The sequence below is a fragment of the Alosa sapidissima genome, unplaced genomic scaffold (assembly GCF_018492685.1).
Source record: "Alosa sapidissima isolate fAloSap1 unplaced genomic scaffold, fAloSap1.pri scaffold_157_ctg1, whole genome shotgun sequence".
NCBI lineage: Eukaryota > Metazoa > Chordata > Actinopteri > Clupeiformes > Clupeidae > Alosa > Alosa sapidissima.
The window spans coordinates 61,094-75,028 of NW_024582125.1; the positions used below are offsets into that span (position 1 = coordinate 61,094).

The window sequence follows — 13,935 nt, forward strand, 5'->3', positions numbered from 1 at the left end:
GCACTCATCCCCAGGCCTCTCCCGGCCCGTCCCGTCGCAGTAGCTAGTAGGCCTCTCACAAGGCCTTAGCCTAAGCTAATGTGTGTGTGTTTGGGGGGGGGGTGGGGGAGGGGGCGCTCAGGATCGGGTGAGATTCTAGATTAATTTTGACGCTCCGGACGCAACGCCGCCACCCCCGTCTCGCTGTGACCTTGCGTCGCGGAGATAGGCGGTTGGCTAGGGCCAGAATCGTATGTGAATCCGCAGCTAGCGTGACATGTTCATCACATACGACTCTTGACTTAGCGGGTTTTCACTCTTGGCCCCTTAGTGGCAGTATGGGAGAATGACAGTCTGTTACATTTTCCATCACATACGACTCTTGACTTAGCGGGTTTTCACTCTTGGCCCCTTAGTGGCAGTATGGGAGAATGACAGTCTGTTACATTTTCCATCACATACGAGTCTTGAGTTAGCGCTTTTTCACTCTTGGCCCCTTAGTGGCAGTATGGGAGAATGACAGTCTGTTACATGTTCATCACATATGACTCTTGAGTTAGCGCCTGGAGGTTTGCTAGGGCCGGAATCATATACGAACCCGCAGGTATACCATGGGTTTGAGATTTTTTCGGCTCTGCTTAAGGCTTTAACCCTTGCGAGGTTAGCTTAAGTGGGGCACAGTGCACCAGTACTTATCGGTGCTTAAGCCTGGTTGTCCGTGGGGGGGGTGGTACCCAGAGGGGGGGGGCGTTTGCCACTTTGTGTTGCGGGCTTAGCATAGAGGGTGTTAGCTAGTTTGATTAGCGTGTTTATTTTGGGTTAAGTTTAGGAGTAGGATACAGGGTAATGCTCCCAGGCTCACACACACGCGCGCAGGGGACAGAGAGGAGTCTTTGGAGCCTCTGTGAGCAGCTGCAGCCTGTGTGAGAACACGCACTGTCTCCTAGGCCTCTCTGTGCCTCTCCGAGCGTCAGGGCTCAAACCAGAGGTCAAGCTGTAGCTAGTAGGCCTCTGACAAGGCCTCGGCCTAAGTTTGGGCCTCTGTGAGTAGCCGCAGCCCGTGTGAGCACAAGCACTCTTCCCCAAGCCTCTCCAAGCATCAGGGGTCAAGTCAGAGGTCAGCAGTAGCTAGTAGGCCTCTCACAAGGCCTCAGCCTAAGCTGGAGGATTGGGTTAGATTGTAAATTAATTTTGGGAGAACAGAGTCTAGGTTGTGCTAGCTGTGGAAAAGGGGATAGGGAAGAGGTTGGGCCTCTGTTCGTGTATTAATCGGGGTTAAGTTTAGATGTAGGATACAGGGTAATGCTCCCAGGCTCACACACACGCGCGCAGGGGACAGAGAGGAGTCTTTGGAGCCTCTGTGAGCAGCTGGGGCCTGTGGGTGGGTGTGTGTGTGTGTAGGGGTGCTGCAGTGGGTATAGCACAGCATCTAGGCCCAACTTTAATAATAATAATGTAATAATAATAATAAGTCGGGGCCTCTCTGAGCAGCTGGAGCCTCTCTGAGCAACAGGCCCCTCTCACTGTCCCTCTCTATCACCTGCGCGCGCGTGTGTGCGTGTGTGTGGCTGTGCTTGGTGGGGGGGGTCTAGCGCAGCTCTCTGTGTCTCTCCCTGCTCCTAGGCCCGAGTTGAGCCCGTCTGAGCACAAGCACTCATCCCCAGGCCTCTCCCGGCCCGTCCCGTCACAGTAGCTAGTAGGCCTCTCACAAGGCCTTAGCCTAAGCTAATGTGTGTGTGTTTGGGGGGGGGGGGGGAGGGGGCGCTCAGGATCGGGTGAGATTCTAGATTAATTTTGACGCTCCGGACGCAACGCCGCCACCCCCGTCTCGCTGTGACCTTGCGTCGCGGAGATAGGCGGTTGGCTAGGGCCGGAATCGTATGTGAATCCGCAGCTAGCGTGACATGTTCATCACATACGACTCTTGACTTAGCGGGTTTTCACTCTTGGCCCCTTAGTGGCAGTATGGGAGAATGACAGTCTGTTACATTTTCCATCACATACGACTCTTGACTTAGCGGGTTTTCACTCTTGGCCCCTTAGTGGCAGTATGGGAGAATGACAGTCTGTTACATTTTCCATCACATACGAGTCTTGAGTTAGCGCTTTTTCACTCTTGGCCCCTTAGTGGCAGTATGGGAGAATGACAGTCTGTTACATTTTCCATCACATACGAGTCTTGAGTTAGCGCGTATTCACTCTTGGCCCCTTAGTGGCAGTATGGGAGAATGACAGTCTGTTACATTTTTCATCACATATGAGTCTTGAGTTAGCGCGTATTCACTCTTGGCCCCTTAGTGGCAGTATGGGAGAATGACAGTCTGTTACATTTTCCATCACATACGAGTCTTGAGTTAGCGCTTTTTCACTCTTGGCCCCTTAGTGGCAGTATGGGAGAATGACAGTCTGTTACATTTTCCATCACATACGAGTCTTGAGTTAGCGCTTTTTCAGTCTTGGCCCCTTAGTGGCAGTATGGGAGAATGACAGTCTGTTACATGTTCATCACATATGACTCTTGAGTTAGCGCCTGGAGGTTTGCTAGGGCCGGAATCATATACGAACCCGCAGGTATACCATGGGTTTGAGATTTTTTCGGCTCTGCTTAAGGCTTTAACCCTTGCGAGGTTAGCTTAAGTGGGGCACAGTGCACCAGTACTTATCGGTGCTTAAGCCTGGTTGTCCGTGGGGGGGGGTGGTACCCAGAGGGGGGGGGCGTTTGCCACTTTGTGTTGCGGGCTTAGCATAGAGGGTGTTAGCTAGTTTGATTAGCGTGTTTAATTTGGGTTAAGTTTAGGAGTAGGATACAGGGTAATGCTCCCAGGCTCACACACACGCGCGCAGGGGACAGAGAGGAGTCTTTGGAGCCTCTGTGAGCAGCTGGGGCCTGTGGGTGGGTGTGTGTGTGTGTAGGGGTGCTGCAGTGGGTATAGCACAGCATCTAGGCCCAAGCATCTAGGCACAGCATCTAGGCCCAACTTTAATAATAATAATGTAATAATAATAATAAGTTGGGGCCTCTCTGAGCAGCTGGAGCCTCTCTGAGCAACAGGCCCCTCTCACTGTCCCTCTCTATCACCTGCGCGCGCGTGTGTGCGTGTGTGTGGCTGTGCTTGGTGGGGGGGGTCTAGCGCAGCTCTCTGTGTCTCTCCCTGCTCCTAGGCCCGAGTTGAGCCCGTCTGAGCACAAGCACTCATCCCCAGGCCTCTCCCGGCCCGTCCCGTCACAGTAGCTAGTAGGCCTCTCACAAGGCCTTAGCCTAAGCTAATGTGTGTGTGTTTGGGGGGGGGTGGGGGAGGGGGCGCTCAGGATCGGGTGAGATTCTAGATTAATTATCTCCGGACGCAACGCCGCCACCCCCGTCTCGCTGTGACCTTGCGTCGCGGAGATAGGCGGTTGGCTAGGGCCGGAATCGTATGTGAATCCGCAGCTAGCGTGACATGTTCATCACATACGACTCTTGACTTAGCGGGTTTTCACTCTTGGCCCCTTAGTGGCAGTATGGGAGAATGACAGTCTGTTACATTTTCCATCACATACGACTCTTGACTTAGCGGGTTTTCACTCTTGGCCCCTTAGTGGCAGTATGGGAGAATGACAGTCTGTTACATTTTCCATCACATACGAGTCTTGAGTTAGCGCTTTTTCACTCTTGGCCCCTTAGTGGCAGTATGGGAGAATGACAGTCTGTTACATTTTTCATCACATATGAGTCTTGAGTTAGCGCGTATTCACTCTTGGCCCCTTAGTGGCAGTATGGGAGAATTACAGTCTGTTACATTTTTCATCACATATGAGTCTTGAGTTAGCGCGTATTCACTCTTGGCCCCTTAGTGGCAGTATGGGAGAATGACAGTCTGTTACATTTTCCATCACATACGAGTCTTGAGTTAGCGCTTTTTCACTCTTGGCCCCTTAGTGGCAGTATGGGAGAATGACAGTCTGTTACATTTTCCATCACATACGAGTCTTGAGTTAGCGCTTTTTCAGTCTTGGCCCCTTAGTGGCAGTATGGGAGAATGACAGTCTGTTACATGTTCATCACATATGACTCTTGAGTTAGCGCCTGGAGGTTTGCTAGGGCCGGAATCATATACGAACCCGCAGGTATACCATGGGTTTGAGATTTTTTCGGCTCTGCTTAAGGCTTTAACCCTTGCGAGGTTAGCTTAAGTGGGGCACAGTGCACCAGTACTTATCGGTGCTTAAGCCTGGTTGTCCGTGGGGGGGGTGGTACCCAGAGGGGGGGGGCGTTTGCCACTTTGTGTTGCGGGCTTAGCATAGAGGGTGTTAGCTAGTTTGATTAGCGTGTTTATTTTGGGTTAAGTTTAGGAGTAGGATACAGGGTAATGCTCCCAGGCTCACACACACGCGCGCAGGGGACAGAGAGGAGTCTTTGGAGCCTCTGTGAGCAGCTGGGGCCTGTGGGTGGGTGTGTGTGTGTGTAGGGGTGCTGCAGTGGGTATAGCACAGCATCTAGGCCCAAGCATCTAGGCACAGCATCTAGGCCCAACTTTAATAATAATAATGTAATAATAATAATAAGTTGGGGCCTCTCTGAGCAGCTGGAGCCTCTCTGAGCAACAGGCCCCTCTCACTGTCCCTCTCTATCACCTGCGCGCGCGTGTGTGCGTGTGTGTGGCTGTGCTTGGTGGGGGGGGGTCTAGCGCAGCTCTCTGTGGATCACGCACCTTCTACAACTCTAATCTCACCGTCTATGTAAAACCAGATTTGCAACTTGCTCTCCAACAACTCAAGAATCTAAGAATCACAAATTGCGTTACGGCAATTGTGCAATAGCCTACCTGTATTAATAATGACCTTGTCAGTTGACATGGGTCTTAAGAAATTATCTTTGAAGGATACTAGCCTTTTAGTGGTTTTTCATGACAGTTTTGTAAAATACAAATACTTCGCAACTACTGTACAGGGGTAGCTCAGTAGCAAAAAAAATATTGTAAGGAAAGGGAACATTTTGCTCAATAGAGTTATTAGAATTGATTAATGACTTGGCTAACTTTGCCTGTGATCCCAATCTGCTCATTGCCTTTTTTCAGCTTCTCGAAGTTAATTATCAAAGATACTGTATCATTGTAAGATGAACTAACCCACCCATGACTTTGTTGTGAAACACTAGAAAAGGGATCTGTGATTATTGCTGAGGGAGAAATAGAGCTCTGGCCGTTCTCCAACTTCTTGTGTTGTGCTGTAGTATTTCTGAGGCACTCTCCCCAAAGTGTCCGCCCCCATCACCATCACAGGGCACTCTTACACTCATTCGGTTGCCGTTCTCTCTGGATGCTCACTTTTACTGTCTTACTCATGCCTGTCTTCATTTCACAAGATCTCTTGTCCTCCTCTTACATCATATTCTCAACATGGGTTTATCTACCAGCACATTTTCAACGTGGGTTCATATATCTGTACATTTCCAACATGGGTCTATCTACCTGTAGTATCTTTGTCTGTCAGGATGGACTTTTTTGTTGCCAGAATCATTTCTCTTTTCTTTATTCCCCTCTTTTTATCCTCATTGCTTTCAAAAGCATTTTGTATCACTGTGTACTAAGAAGTATAGCATGAACCATGACAATCAGACAAATGACATACTCATTTTGTAATTTAACTCTTTCTCATGTGCTCAGGCGGAAGGCCATGTTCATCGTGAACATCCTGGCCGTGATTGGCGGTGCCCTGATGGAGCTCTCTACCATCTGCTCCTTTGAGATGGTCATCGCCCTCTTCTGCGGCATCTTCACGGGCCTCACCCCCATGTTTTTTATGGCTATTAGGATATCTTTAGGATCGCCACCATGGTAGTCATGGACCACACTGGGCAGCAGAAGCTGCACAACATGGTGGCCTACTGCCAAAATGCAGACAAATGTCGGCGTGCCACCATCGCTGTGCATTTCGACGAGGTTTGGGATGACTAGGACTGCAATGAGATGTGTGATATCTGCCGCCAAGGCAACGACTACATCACAGTGGATATCACCAAGCATGACCGCGAGGTGCTTCTGATCGTGGAGCTGGCCGGCTCGCTGGACGAGAAGGTGACCCCACTGAAGGTGTCCGAAACATGGCTGGGCAAGGGCCCTGCCAAACGCCGGCAGATGATCCGTGTCACAGCTCTGACCCGCTTTGAGGCTTCACGGGCCTCACCCCCATGTACGTAGGCAAGGTGTCCCCGACTCCTCTCCGCTGGGCATTTGGAACGCTCCACCAGCTGGGAGTGGTGGTGGGAATCCTCATCGCCCAGGTAGAGCTGCTTCAACACCGCTGGTGCATATTTGTGGTTGCTGTCTGGTCTCTTTGGGGGTTGCAAATGCTCACCCATCACAGTCTTTGTCTATTTCATTTTACTTGTGATTATTCTTTTGTTGCTTATGGTTATTATTTTTGTACCATTAAAATGCTTGAGTAAATTTTACTTCCATTTGCTTTATTTTGTTGCTTCAAACACCTAGAACATGGGTGGGCCAACTCTTCGGTATACACTGAACGAGCGAGCTAGCAATAAACCAAGGCAAACACATTGTTTAAGAGACTATCAAATCACATTACAAAAACGAAGTTCACCCAAGGGTAGGCTACTTACAATTTTAACGGCAACAAAGTCAAGTCGGAGTCCGTTTTGCAGTCTTCTTAGAAACTACAATATGACTACATTTTCGAGTATTTCCGCCGAGTTACATCCGGATGTGTTCGGACCGCGAGCAGAAAGTTGCATATTCGGTTTTTCCACGGAGAAGCACTAGGGGGAGACGAAGCACCCACCAAACGACCCAAAAAGTGTTGTAGAACCATCAGAACTTGTTGCATAGGGCCTCTTTAAAGTCTCACCTTTTAATCGAGCTGGCTGTACAAAGATCATCAACAATGGTCTAGATTGCTGGGACTCTAGGACAAAGCTCCCAAAAACAGCTTGGCATTCAATGAGTTAAACACGAAAAATACACTGTTCAACAGAGCTGGTGTGTGTGAGGCACACTCTTAAAGACGCAACCTTTCGGTTTAATTCGGTTAAAGTTCTCGTGCGTAGGCTATTATAGGCTAGAATCCAATCCTGTTGATGCCCCTGCTATTTATCAATGTAGCCTTTTATTGTTTTTTTTTTGCCATGAATCGTCCACTCCATCCACTCCACTAAACTCTAGGAACGCAACCAGTAGGTGGCGATGAGATTACTTTCCCTCCCTATGGCTAGCTTGATGAAAATAGAACGTTGAAACCGGACATGACAATGTTAGCAAAAGCAGCTAAAACCAAAGTGTCTGCTAAAACTTAGCCGAAATTTCAAAATAAAAGACCACGTCCGCAATCCACACGGATCCAAAGCGGTTTCAGAGAAAGCATTGCTAATAGGGCTGAGACAACGCGTCGACGTAATCGATGACGTCGACACAAAAAATACGTTGACGCAAAATATGAGCGTCATTCGTCAAGAATAACGTGTGCTGCTAAATATTTTTAATTTTACACCTTCAGTGATTTCCATACGTTGACTAATCTGTGGCTGGGCACCACAAAATCAAAACCGGCCACCACACATTGATGTTCTATATTGTAGGCCTACTACAATCGTGAATATTTTGTTAAAGGGGAACTTGGCAACTATTTCAACGTAATAAACCCGTTTAGAAATCATTTGGATGGTTAAATGACCTGTTCCGGTGAAAATGGTGACTTTTCCCGCTGCCCCTAGCGTCCCCAGGCAGAAAACCAACCTTGCAACATTGAGACTACCGTCCCGAAAAGATAAGTGAGAAACAAGAAACTAGTTTTAAATCGTGTTTCTTACCTTGTAACATTCACATTGTCTGCCAAACTTATGCTAACCGTTTTGCTAGCTTGTAAACAAATCCATGTGCTTTATCGTTACCTTTGTCCACAGTTTGAAATAGCATAATGCACAATTTCTCCAGCAGAGGGGGAAATCCTGCCAAGTTTCCCTTTAAATGCACATGCAGAGGAGGAGCAGCGGGCTCGTTACGAGAGAGAGCGGTCGGGGCGAGGAAAGGCTTTGTGAGTAAAAAGTGCAGCTCAATGAAATTATTTTATCTTATCTTTAATTTAAGTTGAAGGATTGTTGTTGCCACATAGAAGCACTGCATAGAACACAGTGGGCTAAATTGCTATTAAATCCGGTTAGCATCATGACCATGCTGCACAAATTTGTTCAAAACTGCTGCATTAAAGTTAAAGTAAACTCTGCTAAGGTCTTATCACAACATAGTACATTGAGGAGACTAAACTAAGTTAAGTTACAGTATGCAATCAAGCAGTATCTCAAAGCTAACGTTAGAATACTGTTTGGATGTCAAGTTTAGCATGCTTACTTGCAGCTGCTTGTATTCGTTACTCATGCAGGGCTCATTTTATTGACTCTGAATGTTTGCAAAATCCCAATGTAAATGGAAAAGTGTTTTCCAAGACTCAAAAGTGCTTGTCCAAAGGAGAAGTACGAACCGTTATTTGAACTAACTACGTTATGAATTGCATCCACACATCAGCAGGCTTTTAACGGTGTTAATGTTAATTGCAAGGATTCCCACACAAACGTCTTAAAATGACACTCAATTAGACATACACTACTGAACTTCATTGAATGCTACCTCTGACTAAGAATGCATTACTTTGCACTTGTATAGTCTTTTATTTTGGAATCTTAAGAGCAATAAACATATATTGCAATGTTTTCATGTTTTTTCATTCAGATATGTTACAAATAAACATATCTAAGTTGCTATTAGTGAATTAATGGGGAGATAATCGAATCGAAAGCGAATCAGACTGAAAAAATGAATCGTTAGATTTATCTGCATCGAAAAAATAATCGCTAGATTAATCGTTTAAAAAATAATCGTTTATCCCAGCCCTAATTGCTAACAATGAACTGCATGACAACCGAAGAGTTAACATTTCGATGTTTAATGTTGAAGATTCAGACATTAGGTTGTTCACATGAAGTTGTAATAGCCTAGTAGTTTCCTGTTGAACCAATGTAATTAAAATAGGGTAATAATAAAGATTGTAACCACAATGAAGTGAACTCCATAAAGGAACTTGTCCTTTGTTTTTGTTGCCATGAGAAGGTAGTAGGCTGCTGCATTTGCGAGGCATATCTTTTAACAACCGGCATCATTGCATTTCATTTGGTCCACTGCAATACCTTTGATTTATTTTGTAAACATCTTTTTTGTACATTGCTGTGGGTCATTCCCATTATCTTTGTTCATTAATCAAAATCACCTGTAAGGGTAATTTAAACATTTAAAAACAGTCTTATAAAACATGATTTGGAAACTTGAGACATATTTGGGGGGGGGGGGGGGGGGGGAGGGGAGTTGACACCAATTGCTTCTGATTTCATAATGCATGAAGAAGCCATGCATTGTTTAATTTCTGTGGTAGATACATTGCAAGCCTGTATTTATGTTTCCTTGAAAAGTTCTGAATGTAAATCTCTGCACACAATAGATACCATCAGGTTTGATCAGGGCTGCACACAAAATGCCCACTTTTGGACTTTGGATGGTTAAATAATTTCCTCTTCCACAATTTTATACATTTTGTATCTCTGGACTGGAATGTCGTACAGACTTATGATGTGACATATTTTGTTTCTCTCCACAGAAATCATGGATGACAGCAGCATGGATGACAGCGGCATGTATACCAGCGGTGGTGAATCCCAGGTAAGTATAGCACTAACTTTGGATATTTCTTATTTTAAATTTATTTTAAATGTATTGTTGGGTGTAATTTTGTCTTTCTTTTTTAGGCTACCACAATATTATTCTCCAGGAGTGTAAGTCTTACTTAAAGGATAATTCCGGTGTGATTTGGACCTAAAGTGTGTTGAAACATGATACCGAGTGTGAGCGTATGTCTCATAGCTCACCTCGGCTTGTCCCCTGCACTCCAAAATCTGGCGCTAGTTAGCCGATGCTACCAACATAGTGTTTCGTTGTGGTGCCTCGGGCATCGGCCTAGCCATGCAAATAAATCACTGTTTTACACCATTTACGAGGCTCAAAGTAGCTCCATACTTCATTGTTAGACTTCCGAGGGCCTTGACATTTAAAACGAGACATGGAGAACTTTGAAAAAGCACTGGTAGTTTATTTACAAGACGATTTATACAGACAGTACCTTATTTTTTTATTTGCATGGCTAGCCCGATGCCGAAGCACCACCATTGAAAAAGCTGTTGGTAGCATCGGCTAACTAGCGCCAGATTTTGGAGTGCAGGGGACAAGCCGAGATGGGCTATGAGACATACGTTCACACTCGGTATCATGTTTCAATACACTTTAGGTCAATATCACACCGGAATTCTCCTTTAATAACAATAAGAAGGTAAATATTTTAAGGATGCATTTTAAATATTTAATAAAAAACTTTATTTTTCAACCCCCTTGCAGGAGGGTGACTTTGTGTCGCCCTCTGAGTTTGAGGACGATGGGCACAGCCCTCTTCCTTCTCCACCTCCACCTCCACCTCCACCTTCACCACCACCCCAGGGCTTGCTCCCCAGACAGCCCAGACTGTGGCTGGAGAATGACATGGATGGCTATCTTGGTGACGAGGAAGATAGCGATGAGGATGATAATTTGTAATTTTGTATATTCTTTATCTTCTTCGGCCCTTATTGCTTAGTTGTGCTTTTTATATTATATACTTTTAATTACTTTTTCTGCTGCTATTGAATGTTTGTGTGTTGTCTGTATTCTACTGTGACCTTGAATTATGTGTAATGTGTAATAAACGTGTAACTGTGATAAATGTGTATAACTGTGTAATAACCGTGTACTGGAGTATGGGATTGGGTTAGGTTAGGTTAGGATTAGGGGTTAGGTTAGGTTAGGAAATTAGAATTAAAATTTTATTTTAGTGTGTAGTTGGTTTGACTATTGTGCACTGGCCAGTTGTTCTCGCCCCACTATTCCCATCTAAAAGTCAAATTAAATAAAAGTTAAAAAGAAGAGATAAAAGAGAGGAGCTATAAAAGACACAGAGTGGTTTAAAACTTTAATTTAATTTTTCATTAAGACCTTGTGGGTGTAGTGTTTGAAGTTTTAAAATCCACAATCTCTCTGTTCTTTTCCTCTGTAAAATTGTCCAGCCTGGGTTCCCTTCAATCGTATGCGAATCTGCAGCTAGCGTAACATGTTCATCACATATGACTCTTTCATTAGCGGGTTTTCACTCTTGGCCCCTTAGTGGCAGTATGGGAGAATGACAGTCTGTTACATTTTTCATCACATATGAGTCTTGAGTTAGCGCGTATTCACTCTTGGCCCCTTAGTGGCAGTATGGGAGAATGACAGTCTGTTACATTTTCCATCACATATGAGTCTTGAGTTAGCGCGTATTCACTCTTGGCCCCTTAGTGGCAGTATGGGAGAATGACAGTCTGTTACATTTTCCATCACATACGAGTCTTGAGTTAGCGCTTTTTCACTCTTGGCCCCTTAGTGGCAGTATGGGAGAATGACAGTCTGTTACATTTTCCATCACATACGAGTCTTGAGTTAGCGCTTTTTCAGTCTTGGCCCCTTAGTGGCAGTATGGGAGAATGACAGTCTGTTACATGTTCATCACATATGACTCTTGAGTTAGCGCCTGGAGGTTTGCTAGGGCCGGAATCATATACGAACCCGCAGGTATACCATGGGTTTGAGATTTTTTCGGCTCTGCTTAAGGCTTTAACCCTTGCGAGGTTAGCTTAAGTGGGGCACAGTGCACCAGTACTTATCGGTGCTTAAGCCTGGTTGTCCGTGGGGGGGGTGGTACCCAGAGGGGGGGGGCGTTTGCCACTTTGTGTTGCGGGCTTAGCATAGAGGGTGTTAGCTAGTTTGATTAGCGTGTTTAATTTGGGTTAAGTTTAGGAGTAGGATACAGGGTAATGCTCCCAGGCTCACACACACGCGCGCAGGGGACAGAGAGGAGTCTTTGGAGCCTCTGTGAGCAGCTGCAGCCTGTGTGAGAACACGCACTGTCTCCTAGGCCTCTCTGTGCCTCTCCGAGCGTCAGGGCTCAAACCAGAGGTCAAGCTGTAGCTAGTAGGCCTCTGACAAGGCCTCGGCCTAAGTTTGGGCCTCTGTGAGTAGCCGCAGCCCGTGTGAGCACAAGCACTCTTCCCCAAGCCTCTCCAAGCATCAGGGGTCAAGTCAGAGGTCAGCAGTAGCTAGTAGGCCTCTCACAAGGCCTCAGCCTAAGCTGGAGGATTGGGTTAGATTGTAAATTAATTTTGGGAGAACAGAGTCTAGGTTGTGCTAGCTGTGGAAAAGGGGATAGGGAAGAGGTTGGGCCTCTGTTCGTGTATTAATCGGGGTTGAGTTTAGATGTAGGATACAGGGTAATGCTCCCAGGCTCACACACACGCGCGCAGGGGACAGAGAGGAGTCTTTGGAGCCTCTGTGAGCAGCTGGGGCCTGTGGGTGGGTGTGTGTGTGTGTAGGGGTGCTGCAGTGGGTATAGCACAGCATCTAGGCCCAACTTTAATAATAATAATGTAATAATAATAATAAGTCGGGGCCTCTCTGAGCAGCTGGAGCCTCTCTGAGCAACAGGCCCCTCTCACTGTCCCTCTCTATCACCTGCGCGCGCGTGCGTGCGTGTGTGTGGCTGTGCTTGGTGGGGGGGGTCTAGCGCAGCTCTCTGTGTCTCTCCCTGCTCCTAGGCCCAAGTTGAGCCCGTCTGAGCACAAGCACTCATCCCCAGGCCTCTCCCGGCCCGTCCGATCACAGTAGCTAGTAGGCCTCTCACAAGGCCTCAGCTTAAGCTAATGTGTGTGTGTTTGGGGGGGAGGGGGGGGGGGCGCTCAGGATCGGGTGAGATTCTAGATTAATTTTGACGCTCCGGACGCAACGCCGCCACCCCCGTCTCGCTGTGACCTTGCGTCGCGGAGATAGGCGGTTGGCTAGGGCCGGAATCGTATGTGAATCCGCAGCTAGCGTGACATGTTCATCACATACGACTCTTGACTTAGCGGGTTTTCACTCTTGGCCCCTTAGTGGCAGTATGGGAGAATGACAGTCTGTTACATTTTCCATCACATACGAGTCTTGAGTTAGCGGGTTTTCACTCTTGGCCCCTTAGTGGCAGTATGGGAGAATGACAGTCTGTTACATTTTCCATCACATACGAGTCTTGAGTTAGCGCTTTTTCAGTCTTGGCCCCTTAGTGGCAGTATGGGAGAATGACAGTCTGTTACATTTTTCATCACATATGAGTCTTGAGTTAGCGCGTATTCACTCTTGGCCCCTTAGTGGCAGTATGGGAGAATGACAGTCTGTTACATTTTCCATCACATACGAGTCTTGAGTTAGCGCTTTTTCACTCTTGGCCCCTTAGTGGCAGTATGGGAGAATGACAGTCTGTTACATTTTCCATCACATACGAGTCTTGAGTTAGCGCTTTTTCACTCTTGGCCCCTTAGTGGCAGTATGGGAGAATGACAGTCTGTTACATTTTCCATCACATACGAGTCTTGAGTTAGCGCTTTTTCAGTCTTGGCCCCTTAGTGGCAGTATGGGAGAATGACAGTCTGTTACATGTTCATCACATATGACTCTTGAGTTAGCGCCTGGAGGTTTGCTAGGGCCGGAATCATATACGAACCCGCAGGTATACCATGGGTTTGAGATTTTTTCGGCTCTGCTTAAGGCTTTAACCCTTGCGAGGTTAGCTTAAGTGGGGCACAGTGCACCAGTACTTATCGGTGCTTAAGCCTGGTTGTCCGTGGGGGGGGTGGTACCCAGAGGGGGGGGGCGTTTGCCACTTTGTGTTGCGGGCTTAGCATAGAGGGTGTTAGCTAGTTTGATAAAAAAAGTTGACCATTCCCACTTCAGAGGTGGACCTGTGGGTGGTAGCATGGAGCTACGAGTCTGAAATTCAAGTCAGACCTTCTGCACATGACCCAGATGGAGCGTGCAAAGTTTCATC

At 46.7% G+C, this 13,935-nt stretch overlaps 1 protein-coding gene across 2 annotated transcripts; it reads left to right on the plus strand.

Annotated features, from left to right (window-relative positions):
• The first annotated feature begins 5,340 nt into the window (after positions 1-5,340).
• On the plus strand, positions 5,341-10,684 carry LOC121700839 (zinc finger and BTB domain-containing protein 12-like). 2 transcript variants are annotated; one of them, XM_042084056.1, is made up of 5 exons: positions 5,341-5,386; positions 5,625-6,241; positions 9,619-9,680; positions 9,767-9,793; positions 10,410-10,684. In XM_042084056.1, exons 3-5 carry the CDS (start codon positions 9,624-9,626, stop codon positions 10,602-10,604), a joined length of 279 nt encoding a protein of 92 aa, XP_041939990.1. In that variant the 5' UTR covers positions 5,341-5,386; positions 5,625-6,241; positions 9,619-9,623; the 3' UTR covers positions 10,605-10,684. The 2 variants fall into 2 exon arrangements, with proteins under 2 accessions (XP_041939990.1, XP_041939991.1); XM_042084057.1 differs by lacking the exons at positions 5,341-5,386; positions 5,625-6,241 and adding an exon at positions 7,976-8,007.
• Positions 10,685-13,935: the final 3,251 nt, after the last annotated feature.

Excerpts from the sequence above, each read along its gene's own strand:
- LOC121700839 (XM_042084056.1), top strand. The coding sequence starts at position 9,624 with ATGGATGACAGCAGCATGGATGACAGCGGCATGTATACCAGCGGTGGT. Across the intron at positions 9,681-9,766 it reads CCAGCGGTGGTGAATCCCAG|GCTACCACAATATTATTCTC; the intron begins GTAAGTATAGCA and ends TTTCTTTTTTAG. Across the intron at positions 9,794-10,409 it reads CAATATTATTCTCCAGGAGT|GAGGGTGACTTTGTGTCGCC; the intron begins GTAAGTCTTACT and ends ACCCCCTTGCAG.